Here is a 12,500-nt window from a genome sequence, read left to right as displayed (position 1 = left end):
ACAAAGACAAAGAAAGACCAAATATTTAGACATAATTATCCAGATGAATAAAACAACGCAGAATTAAGAAGTTTGTTTCCCTCTGTTTTTGGTGCTTGTAAAATTGACCTCCATTTTAAAAAGTCCCTCCTGTATGATAGCAGATAATGTGACCCTCCGTCACGGAATGAGTCGGACGTCACCTGGCGCGGTTCTGCACTTGGCCAAATACACGTCCGGGGCTGTCAGGTATCAGTGTGAGGGTCACCTTAGTCACAGGTTTATATCTCGAACAGTTTTCGCTCTTTTCTAAAACGGTTTACACCACTGGATAGAGCATTAAAAACTCTCTAAGAAAATGTAAAAATATAAAAATCATGCAAAGGTGACATGCGACTTATTCCGTGGTGGAGGGTCACATATTTGGTAAGTTTTGGAGTTTTAGAAGTAGACCTTTTTCCTGTTTATTCCTGCCTTACTGTCTCAGATGTAGACAGGCTTTCGTATTTGATAAAACCATACCTCCACTTGGTTACATTTCATTTTCATTTGTAATACTTTATTGTCCCATCGCAGGGAAATTCGGGTCGCTTCCTCCCAGTGGAAAGCCAGCAGCAACGCAGTCGCGCTACCCAGGTATCTGCGTGTTTAGGTGTATTCAGCCACCTGCACTTATGGCAGAATGACCAAGGTCTTTTACGTGCCATTGTGATGCCACGGGGGTGGGACATGGCTTCCGTCTCTGGGTCTGCACATAAAGTTGACCCGTGTCCGTCCCGGCCCGAATTCGAACCTGCGACCTTCCGATCACAAGACCAGTGCTCTACCAACTGATCGAGCTACCGGAAAACAATACCCTGACTGCTTTCCGTGGTGAGTTGGAACATTTCTGATGAATTTACTCCCGAAAAAGGCCTCAGTGGCCTTCACAAAATTCATGAAAATAACACCAGTGTGCACAGAGAGCAGCCAAGCTGTTCATGTTTGGTATGTGACCAAGTGGAGGGATGGTTTTATCCCGTGTAACACCCAGGCTGTTCAGTGTTGGTATGTGACCAAGTGGAGGGATGGTCTTATCCCATGTAACACCCAGGCTATTCATGTTTGGTATGTGACCAAGTGGAAGGATGTTCTTATCCCATGTAACACCCAAGCTGTTCATGTTTGGTATGTGACCAAGTGGAGGGATGGTTTTATCCCGTGTAACACCCAGGCTGTTCAGTGTTGGTATGTGACCAAGTGGAGGGATGGTCTTATCCCATGTAACACCCAAGCTATTCATGTTTGGTATGTGACCAAGTGGAGGGATGGTCTTATCCCATGTAACACCCAGGCTATTCATGTTTGGTATGTGACCAAGTGGAGGGATGGTCTTATCCCATGTAACACCCAGGCTGTTCAGTGTTGGTATGTGACCAAGTGGAGGGATGGTCTTATCCCATGTAACACCCAGGCTATTCATGTTTGGTATGTGACCAAGTGGAGGGATGGTCTTATCCCATGTAACACCCTGGCTGTTCAGTGTTGGTATGTGACCAAGTGGAGGGATGGTTTTATCCCGTGTAACACCTAGGCTGTTTAGGTCAGGTATGTGACCAAGTGGAGGGATGGTTTTATCCCGTGTAACACCTAGGCTGTTTAGGTCAGGTATGTGACCAAGTGGAGGGATTGTCTTATCCCGTGTAACACCGAGGCTGTTCATGTTTGGTATGTGACGAAGTGGAGGGATGGTCTTATCCCATGTAACACCCAGGCTGTTCATGTTGGGCATGTGGCCACGTGGAGGGATGGTCTTATCCCGTCTAACACCCTGGCTGTTCAGGTTTGGTATGTGACCAAGTGGAGGGATGGTCTTATCCCGTGTAACACCCAGGCTGTTCATGTTTGGTATGTGACCAAGTGGAGGGATGGTCTTATCCCATGTAACACCCAGGCTATTCATTGTTGGTATGTGACGAAGTGGAGGGATGGTCTTATCCCCTGTAACACCCAGGCTATTCATGTTTGGTATGTGACCAAGTGAAGGGATTGTCTTATCCCGTGTAACACCGAGGCTGTTCATGTTTGGTATGTGACGAAGTGGAGGGATGGTCTTATCCAATGTAACACCCAGGCTATTCAAGCTTGGTATGTGACCAAGTGGAGGAATGGTCTTATCCAATGTAACACCCAAGCTGTTCAGGTTTGGTATGTGACCAAGTGGAGGGATGGTCTTATCCAATGTAACACCCAAGCTGTTCAGGTTTGGTATGTGACCAAGTGGAGGGATGGTCTTATCCCGTGTAACACCCAAGCTGTTCAGGTTTGGTATGTGACCAAGTGGAGGGATGGTCTTATCCCGTGTAACACCCAGGCTGTTCATGTTTGGTATGTGACCAAGTGGAGGGATGGTCTTATCCCGTGTAACACCCAGGCTGTTCATGTTTGGTATGTGACCAAGTGGAGGGATGGTCTTATCCCATGTAAAATCCTGGTCAGATCTGAGACAGTGAGAAAACTGTTTTTACGAGGGGTGGGGTGTGGTGGGGTGGGGGGTTGGGGGGTGTGCCTTTAAGAAAGAGCGAATCGTCATTTACCGAGATAGTGAATGTGGTTCAACACAGAGATGCTGGAGTTCTTATCAAATCGACCTCCATTTTAAGACTCCGTCATGTATGATAGCAGATTTTCTGGTAAGTTTTGGGTGTTTAGAAACAAAACCTTTTCCTGCATATCTTACGAAAGAGCCAATCGGCATTTACCGAGATAGTGCATGTGATTCAACACAGAGATGACGTTGATTCTGGAGTTCTAGTAAAATGGACCTCCTGTGCGTATAAGAGCTGATGTTCGGCAAGTTTTGGAAACAGCCAATCGTCATTTATTAAGATAGTGCATGTGATTCAACACAGAGATGACGTTGATGCTGGAGTTCTAGTCAAATGGACCTCCTGTGCGTATAAGAGCTGATGTTTGGTAAGTTTTGGAAATAGCCAATCGACATTTACCGAGGTAGTGCATGTGATTCAACACAGATATGACGTTGATGCTGGAGTTCTAGTCAAATGGACCTCCTGTGCGTATAAGAGCTGATGTTTGGTAGGCTAAGTTTTGGAAATAGCCAATCGACATTTACCGAGGTAGTGCATGTGATTCAACACAGATATGACATTGATGCTGGAGTTCTAGTCAAATGGACCTCCTGTGCGTATAAGAGCTGATGTTTGGTAGGCTAAGTTTTGGAAATAGCCAATCGACATTTACCGAGGTAGTGCATGTGATTCAACACAGATATGACATTGATGCTGGAGTTCTAGTCAAATGGACCTCCTGTGCGTATAAGAGCTGATGTTTGGTAGGCTAAGTTTTGGAAAAAGCCAATCGTCATTTACCGAGATAGTGCATGTGATTCAACACAGATATGAGGTTGATGCTGGAGTTCTAGTCAAATGGACCTCCTGTGCGTATAAGAGCTGATGTTTGGTAAGTTTTGGAAATAGCCAATCGACATTTACCGAGGTAGTGCATGTGATTCAACACAGATATGACGTTGATGCTGGAGTTCTAGTCAAATGGACCTCCTGTGCGTATAAGAGCTGATGTTTGGTAGGCTAAGTTTTGGAAATAGCCAATCGACATTTACCGAGGTAGTGCATGTGATTCAACACAGATATGACATTGATGCTGGAGTTCTAGTCAAATGGACCTCCTGTGCGTATAAGAGCTGATGTTTGGTAGGCTAAGTTTTGGAAATAGCCAATCGACATTTACCGAGATAGTGCATGTGATTCAACACAGATATGACGTTGATGCTGGAGTTCATGTAGGTCTGTGTGCAGTGCGAGGTGCACGTGCCAGTGGTGGTCAAGCTCGACACACCAGGCGGGATGTCCAGATGGTTCTGACCGATGATCAAAACGCCAGCGTCGTTGGGACGAAGCTGCGGTGTGTAGTATAGCGTCATGCCTGACGAGTCGTACCAGTGGTCCACGTGCTGCTTGTTTGTCCAATGAAACTGTTCGAGACAGAAAAAGAGTAGCCTTTGCATCCAATGAAATTGTTCGAGAGATATCAAGAGGGATTCAACCGCCAATGAGATGTATCGACAGAAAATTGAAGAATACGGGTAATATAACTGTAGGAAATGATGTAAAAAAATAAATTAAAAAAATTTAAATTACCACACGAATTTAAACGGTCTGACAACCATGCTAACTGACTGTTATTTAATTTAGTCAGTCAGTCAGTCACGCTGCCAATAATTAAAATGTGAGATTGTTCAGTGTCATTCGAGTTCTTCCTGCCCTTCTAGTTAAACAAATCAAGCTTACAAAAGCTGTCCGCTTGTCTATTTTATTTTCTAATATTCTTTTTACAACCTTACGTCTTGTCAAAACAGCTGGATATTAAATCGCAAGATGAGATTGTTCCTACCTGAAAGGCAACACGAGTGGCGCCCCCTTTACCAACCCTAAATCCAGCTTCAGGGTTGATGCATTCTCCAGTCATTCCGAGGGTCCATATGCCGATTGTAGTGGAGCAACCCAGTGCACCCATGTTGCATTTTGCTGGTGCGTCCATCAGTTTAGCTGTAAATAAAGACATATTGCAACTTCCATTTGAGGGTCTAGCAAGTGTCACTCAGCTGAAGAAAAATCAGGAGCAAAAGCATGTTTGGTTTTAAAAATATTCAGAAACCATAATTGTGACCCTCCACCACGAAATGAGTCGCATGTCACCTTTGCATGATTTTCATATTTTTTACATTTTCCTAAAGAATTTTTTATGTTCTATCCAGTGGTGAAAACCGTTTTAGAAAAGAGCAAAAACTGTTTGAGTTATAAGCCTGTGACGAAGGTGACCCTCACACTGTTACCAGACACTCCCCGGACTTATATCAAGCCTAGCGCAGAACCGCGCGAGGCGACATGCGACTCATTTCGTGGTGGAGGGTCACAATTGGGATACTTCATTTTCTGATCAAAGATATGTCATTTTCTGATCACTTCATTTTCTGATCAAAGATATTTCATTTTCTGATCAAAGATAGCCTACTTCATTTTCTGATCAAAGATACTTCATTTTCTGATCAAAGATACTTCATTTTCTGATCAAAGATACTTCATTTTCTGATCAAAGATATTTCATTTTCTGATCAAAGATATTTCATTTTCTGATCAAAGATACTTCATTTTCTGATCAAAGATACTTCATTTTCTGATCAAAGATACTTCATTTTCTGATCAAAGATACTTCATTTTCTGATCAAAGATGGTGTGTTGAACATCACCACAAGCGTTGAATAAAAAGTTGCCACGTTTAGCATCAACATTTTTGCATGTTCGTCTTTTCAACTGCTGTATCATTGTGGTTCTGGGTAGTCTTAGTTAGTTCATATTCTCCTCGGGCACAATTTTTTATTTATATTTATATGGGAGATTTATATAGCGCTTGACGTTCTCTAAGCGCTTTACATATTAATTTCTGCCGTGTGAGATGGAATTTTTTACACAATATATCACGCATTCACATCGGCCAGTAAATCTCAAGCCATTACGGCGAATATTTACTTTTCACGGCCTATTATTCCAAGTCACACGGGTATTTGGTGGACATTTTTTATCTATGCCTATACAATTTTGCCAGGAAAGACCCTTTTGTCAATCGTGGGATCTTTAACGTGCACACCCCAATGTAGTGTACACGAAGGGACCTCGGTTTTTCGTCTCATCCGAAAGACCCAGGGTCGAACCCGCAACCTCTCGCTTCCGAGGCAAGTGCACTTACCACTCGGCCATCCTTTCCCTCTCTCTTTTTTGAATTTTATTTTCACTTAGGACATACTACCAGCGTTAAGACTGTGATCCATCTCACGCTTTGTGAAATATTCCACAGGTCAGTGCTATTTCCTTAACCATAGGTACCGTACATACAATGGTACAGTAACAATCCACGCAGCATTTGATCAAAGTGCACTTGGTTTTTTTTTGTGTTTTTGTTTTTGTTTTTTGTACAATCATATCCCTTTATTTCAGACAAAAGTCAAGTGCAGTTCGAATTTATTGAAAGCATGTGCTTAATTTAGAAAAGTATCTTCATAATCCAAGCTGGACCCATTGCCCGATGTTTCGCTAACTGAACACACTGAACATGACAGAAAAAAAGAAACATAATTATGGTGTCATGATTAACAGAGACACCAATTAAATCAAACAGATTAAGATTGCGGAGAAATCATGACACTGGAATCATCTTACAACAACGTCTACAGTCATCAAGTATCCACTGATTATAAACCAATGAAACCCGTGACTTCAATAGCACGTATCACGTACTCATGTTGTTAACTTAAATCAGTACTCTGACAAGGTAAACAACTCCTGTATATTGCTCTTTTGATTGCAGCAAGGTGGTTGCCTCCCCTGTTAATCATTTTCTTCTTTTTTTTCCTGGTCAATTTAGCTGGTATGGTAAGATGTTTTTTCGTGATTGTGTTTTAATCTCATTGGAAACTTACCGGAGTCGTCACATGCAAAAGCCACCATGTGGTGCATGACGTTGGGGTTATCGATGTAAGGTTGCGTTGCTATCAGGTGGTACTCCTCATCGCTGGGAAAATCGAACACGAAACACTCGTACGTTGTTTCGTCAGCTGGAACTTTGGTTCTTGGGAATCTGAGGGTGATGTTGCGAACGTCTGAGAAGAAAATCGCCAGGTGAATTTTAGAGAGAAAAAAAGTGTGAATCGACTTATTGTCGATAAAAATGTCGTACCTCAGGTTAAATGATAAGCAACCAGTATAGTTACGTCTGATGCTTTAGATTCTGAAGCGAAAATGATAGAACACTATCTTAAAACAGTACTGTGTTACAAAGAGAAAGAGAGACGGAGAGAGAGAGAGAGAGAGAGAGAGAGAGAGAGAGAGAGAGAGAGAGAGAGGGAGAGTGAATGAGTGAATGAGAGAAAGAGAGAGAGAGAGAAAACGAGAGAGAGAGAAAGAGAGAGAGTGAGAGAGACGTAAGACGTAAGACGTAAGACATTTTATTGATTAAACACACAAGGTTCATTTCAACGGGGTGTGGGGAGGGTGAGGTCAGTAATACATGCCGTGTGTTTGTATTTATGGACAATCAACCGGTTTTATCTCTTTCTCTCTAACATATACTCACACGAACGCACGCACGCTCTCACTCTCTCTCACTCTCTCTCTCTCTCTTAAACCTAAAGACATATCCAGCGCATGAATTAACAATATGGGTAGGTGCAACGACAGACAAGTTTACAGTGCATGCTAACATACATTATCGGCTTTCAATCATGTTCTATCGTTCCACGGCACACACTCTCTCTCTCTCTTTCTCTTTCTCCTCTCTCTCTCTCTCTCTCTCTCTCTCTCTCTCTCTCTCTCTCTCTCTCTCTCTCTCTCTCTCTCTCTCTCTCTCTCTCTCTTTCTAACATACAAACATTTCCAGCGCAAAAATCAACAATTTGAATAGGTACAACAACAACACAAGTGTACTACACCAGCATACATTATTTGCAATCAAACCTGCTCTAACATTCCATGGCACAAACTATGTATAACACATCGCCGTCTCGTTCACCTGTTCCACATTGGGTAACTTGTCCAAAAAACTTTTCCTTTTTTGAAAAACACGATATAAGAATCTGGCCACATGCACCACTGAATCCCCTTTATCTACAGACATAACACGTATAATACTGTTCGCATCTTCACTCTGGGTTTTTTCTCTTAATATTTTGACATCAAGTCTATAATCACAATATCCTTTGCATACAAACAATACATGTTTCTCGTCTTCCACGTCCTCTCTGCATACAGGGCAAATCAAAAGGCCCGGTACAACGTCGGTTCGATAGCGGCATTTGTGAGTGTTTATGGGTGAAATACCAAATCGAAATTGTATGTATGCATCTCGAAAACAGCGGAGCTGAATATGGTCTATATACACTTCAGCGCGAATTTCTTGCTTAAAGAACGAATAAAATTCAAATCGCTCCGAGTTCATGATGCTGTCGTGCCAGTCTTGCTGGAAGCAATCAAACAATCGTTGTCTGAATACTGCTATAAATCGATTCAAATCGCCTACACCTTGTTGCAGCCAGACATCTCCAAAGCCGTACATGCATAACATTTCTTTCAAATAATGAGACCATGTTTTCTTGCCATAACCCTGTAAATGTTTCATCATGTCATATGCTTTCCTTGGGAGTCTTTTGCTTGGCAAATGTAACAGAGAGAGAAAGAGAGAGAGAGAGAGAAAGAGAGAGAGAGAGAGAGAGAGAGAGAAAGAGCGAGAGTGAGTTAGAGAGAGAGAGAGAGAGAGAGAGAGAGAGAGACGCAGACGTAGATAGTTTATTCATAGGCCATTGCCCTTTTGAAGGGGTTTGAACAAAAACGTTAACATTGAATATCATTGTAGCGAATAGGTGCAAAAGAAAGAACAATGAAAATCGTACAATGATAGATACTAACACAACATTACACGGCACCTAACTTAGAGGTTGCAACTTCCTTCAACTTAAATGCTTTGTACAGGGTGACCCAAAAAAAAGAGTACCCAAACAAAACGTCATAAATTGAACAAAAATAAAGCAATCTTCATAAAATTTATTTACACACACAAGTAGCCTCTGCATGATTTGCACAGAAAATTTTAGCGTTCTAGCTTGTCTTTCAGGAAAGTTATGCTCATTCTACAGAACATGCTCCAAACGGCCTCCCCCCGATTTAAATCCCCCAGATTTCTATCTTTGGGGGTTCCTGAAAGACAACGTCTACAGGAACAACCCACAGACAATCACAGAACTCAAGAGAGCCATCACAACAACCATTCGCGGAATCTCGCAACAGGAGTGTGTGCGGGTGATTGATAAATTTGCACGGCGAGTTCAAGTTTGCCTGCAGCGGCAGGGTCACCCTGTACAAATACAATGACACATTTAAGAGAGAGAGAGACGAGAGAGAGAGAGAGAGAGAGAGAGAGAGAGAGAGAGAGAGAGTACGAGAGAGGAGACAGACAGACAGACATACAGACAGAGAGACAGAGACAGACAGAGACAGGCAGAGACAGAGACAGACTGAGACAAAGTCAGAGACGGAGACAGACAATCACAAGAGCGACACCAAGTTATGACAACTCAGCTTACCTTGTTCGTGTATTGCGTCACACTTGAACTCCCCGACGTCACAAGACACCCAGGTGTTTTTGGCTGCACACGCGTGGGAATCCCAGGGGTCACAAACACCTGTCAGCATGACCACGGAATGAGTTGAAAATGAACACACAATTATCCAACATACGTGAGAGAGAAATCACTTATGGGATACAGTATTATTCAAACCACAGTTCATGTGAATGAGGTCATGTCAACCACTGTATAGTGTAGTATTTTGTTTATCCTACATACTGTACTTGCGTGTATTTTACTTTTGTTTTAACCAAATTGATTGACATTTTGGTCAAACAATCTTCTACGAAGTCCGGACTATGCGATTGCATTTCAGTTTGGAAGCTTAACAATTAGTTAATTAGTTTGCACATTAAAGTTGTCATTAAAATCGAATTTTCCGTTACAGATTAAAATATGATCGCATTGTATGTTTCATCTTCTCCTGAATTCAAAAGTATATAGATAATTATGTCATGTTTACTCTACAAATGTATTCAGAATTGAAGAAAATAGGTTCAGTGAGTAATACGGTCGCATATGCTTCGCGGAGATGAGCGTGACCCGCCCCGGTGTTCGGGTTAGCCGCGACTATCTGAAGGTAGTCTCGGCGATGACTGTTTTTTGTAGTTATTGATCGTTATACGTGATCTTTGATAACGACTGTCTAAATGTTTTTATATCGCTTCAAGCGACATGTTTTCTTTCTCCAAAGACCCACATGGCCTAGTACCTCCAGTGTTTACCTGGATGCGTGATGTTGTCCGTTTGACGGGGTATCTCCCCCTCCCTCCAGACACAGGTAGGGTCCCCCAACTCCTGACCGTTGGTCAATCCGTCCCCGTCACTGTCCAGTCGACACAGATCCACGCTCCACTGAACACAGAATGACAGCCATTGCTTAAGAACATTCTTTGTTAGCAAATGCCCTGTTTGGCTGGTACATGTAGGTTTGGTTGAACATCAATTATCAAAGAGTAACCCAAGAGGGGTATTCACTTTCGAAATTTAGGGCGCACTGTTCTCAGTCTGGGGCGGGGATATAGCTCAGTTGGTAGCGCGCTGGATTTGTATTCAGTTGGCCGCTGTCAGCGTGAGTTCGATCCCAGGTTAGGCGGAAATTTATTTCACAGAGTCAACTTTGTGTGCAGACTCTCTTCGGTGTCCGAACCTCCCCCCGTGTACACTACATTGGGTGTGCACGTTAAAGATCCCACGATTGACAAAAGGGTCTTTCCTGGCAAAATTGCTTAGGCACAGTTAATAATTGTCTACCTATAGTACGGTTGCTAGAAGCGCTGACCAACAAGTGTTCAGATATTTTTCTAATTGTCGTTTCTAGATAGTAAAATATGTGCTGAAAACGGTCAGCTATCGCACCATCAAGAAATCGGTTCCCTAGTACCCCTTTAAGGCTCTGGAACCACCCCGGGTGGCAATATTGGGTCGCAACAGAGAGTGTTCCCCATAGCCGGAAAGAGCCTCAACCGTGAAAGATAGAAAGAAAGGTATTGAACAAAAAAGACGCACAACACCAATGTGAACCATTTGTGTTATCATATTTATATTAAAATATTGATGACCATGGAATAAATGGGTTATTTTTAGATTTCTGACAAAAAATCGCGAAAAACATGACAAATTGTCTTTTTTATAGCCTAAACTATGAAAGATTTAAAGACAAGTATTGAACACAAAAGATAGCAATGGATAATGGCAACAACATTTGCTCTCATTGTGGTACAAAATTGTTGCTTGTTTTTTAATACTTTTTCGTTTTTGTGGATTTCACAAAGCATACCAATTAAACGGCAGTCCAGGTAACTCGTCCGAATTTTTGCGGCTAAGAGCCTCAACATTTGAAGATAGAAAGACTATCATTGAACAAAAACTATGGTAAACACTAATGTTAATAACTTTTGATCTCACACTGATATTGAAATATTGATGACCATGCAATTAATGGGCTATTTTCAGATTTGTGGGTACAAAATCGCCCAAAACATGACAAATTGTCTTTTTTCTAGCCTAAACTATGAAAGATTTAAAGACAAGTATTGAATATAAAAGATTGAACGGGATAATAGGAACAACATGTGCACTCATTGTTGTACAAAATTGTTGATTGTTCTTGAATATTTTCCGTTTTTGTGGATTTCACAAAGCGTACCGATTAATCGGCAACCCGTGTCAATCATCCGAATTATTTCATGCTGCGCCAAAACGATTGAAAATGGATGGAATATTAGTGTTTGAAGACAAAAGGCGCACATTGTCATGTTAAGCATATCTTGTTACACCGTATACACATCAAAATCGTGATAGCTCTTGGTTTGAATGTTACAATGTTTGATTTTGTGCAAGTTACACACATTGATACTGACAAAATGTAATGATATTCCAGGACAATATATCCAGCGCGCTCTTTGGGTCCCCAAAACACTGTACATGGTGAGTCCCATTGTGGTGCCAAAGTGGAAAATAATTATATTCACTTTAGCGATAGTCCGCAGTAGACGACATCAAATGACACAGACTGTAATGATAACTCAAAACTCGTCATCGCTTTCAGCAAACGCGTCAAAGTCAACCTCCTCATCTTCTTCCTCGTCTTCCTCGTCATCCTCTTCTTCACAACCACCATCTGCCAGAAGATCGATCAGCGACACAGGTAGGATGGGCTTGAGGCACCACACGGGTTCCAGGACACCGTCTGCATTTTTCGTCCATCCCTGCCCCTGGTCGTAGGGTTTGGGCCTCTCCAGAATGCCTTCATGAGCACGCTTGTACAGGGCAACGCGGTGGTTTACTCGCTGAATGTGCGGCATCAGAGCAGATTGGCAGGGAGGCATGCGGGCTAGATCGACCTTACACTTGGACGTGAGTTTCTCGTTGTCTCCCACCATCTTGCGGAGTAGCTTTCCACGAACGACATCAACTGATTTCTCACGACTGTAATTGTACATCAGGCACGTAAACTCTTCCAACTGCTTCACCACCCGAAGTTTGACATCCCAGTCGTCACCAAGCTGCCTGAATGCCGTGTGAAACTTGGGATTTTTCTCCAGTTTCTTAAGGGCCCCACATTCCTTTGAATGCACTGGTGCAGTCCTCTCCGCTGTACAAATAGAACCCAAGAAGAGTGGCACAGTAGTCATGCCCCAGGGACTCTGCAAGCTCAGAGAGGTTGATCAGTTGCCGATGTTTTCCTGATCCCGTATCCAGGTATACAGTCAACTTGATGGCTTCAGCGTGGTAGAGAAGAATGACAAAGATGTCCGTGTCCGGGGTTCTGACCACAGCGTTCTTGTATCCCAGCGCTGCGGCATGATGGAGGTACAGCACCACC

General features: G+C 42.6%; 1 protein-coding gene across 1 annotated transcript in view; it reads right to left on the bottom strand.

Moving 5' to 3' along the window:
- Positions 1–12,500, bottom strand: part of LOC138948560 (dopamine beta-hydroxylase-like) — a 30,792-nt gene that overhangs the window by 13,104 nt on the left and 5,188 nt on the right. The window contains exons 3-7 of the mRNA XM_070320122.1: positions 9,898–10,027; positions 9,131–9,229; positions 6,476–6,655; positions 4,393–4,547; positions 3,730–3,973 (exon numbers count right to left, since the gene is read on the bottom strand). Coding sequence (XP_070176223.1) covers positions 3,730–3,973; positions 4,393–4,547; positions 6,476–6,655; positions 9,131–9,229; positions 9,898–10,027 — 808 coding nt within the window. The remainder of the gene's footprint in view (positions 1–3,729; positions 3,974–4,392; positions 4,548–6,475; positions 6,656–9,130; positions 9,230–9,897; positions 10,028–12,500) is intronic.

This window comes from Littorina saxatilis, linkage group LG15 (genome assembly GCF_037325665.1).
Source record: "Littorina saxatilis isolate snail1 linkage group LG15, US_GU_Lsax_2.0, whole genome shotgun sequence".
Classification (NCBI taxonomy): Eukaryota; Metazoa; Mollusca; class Gastropoda; order Littorinimorpha; family Littorinidae; genus Littorina; species Littorina saxatilis.
This window is presented reverse-complemented; position numbering and strand designations above follow the sequence as displayed.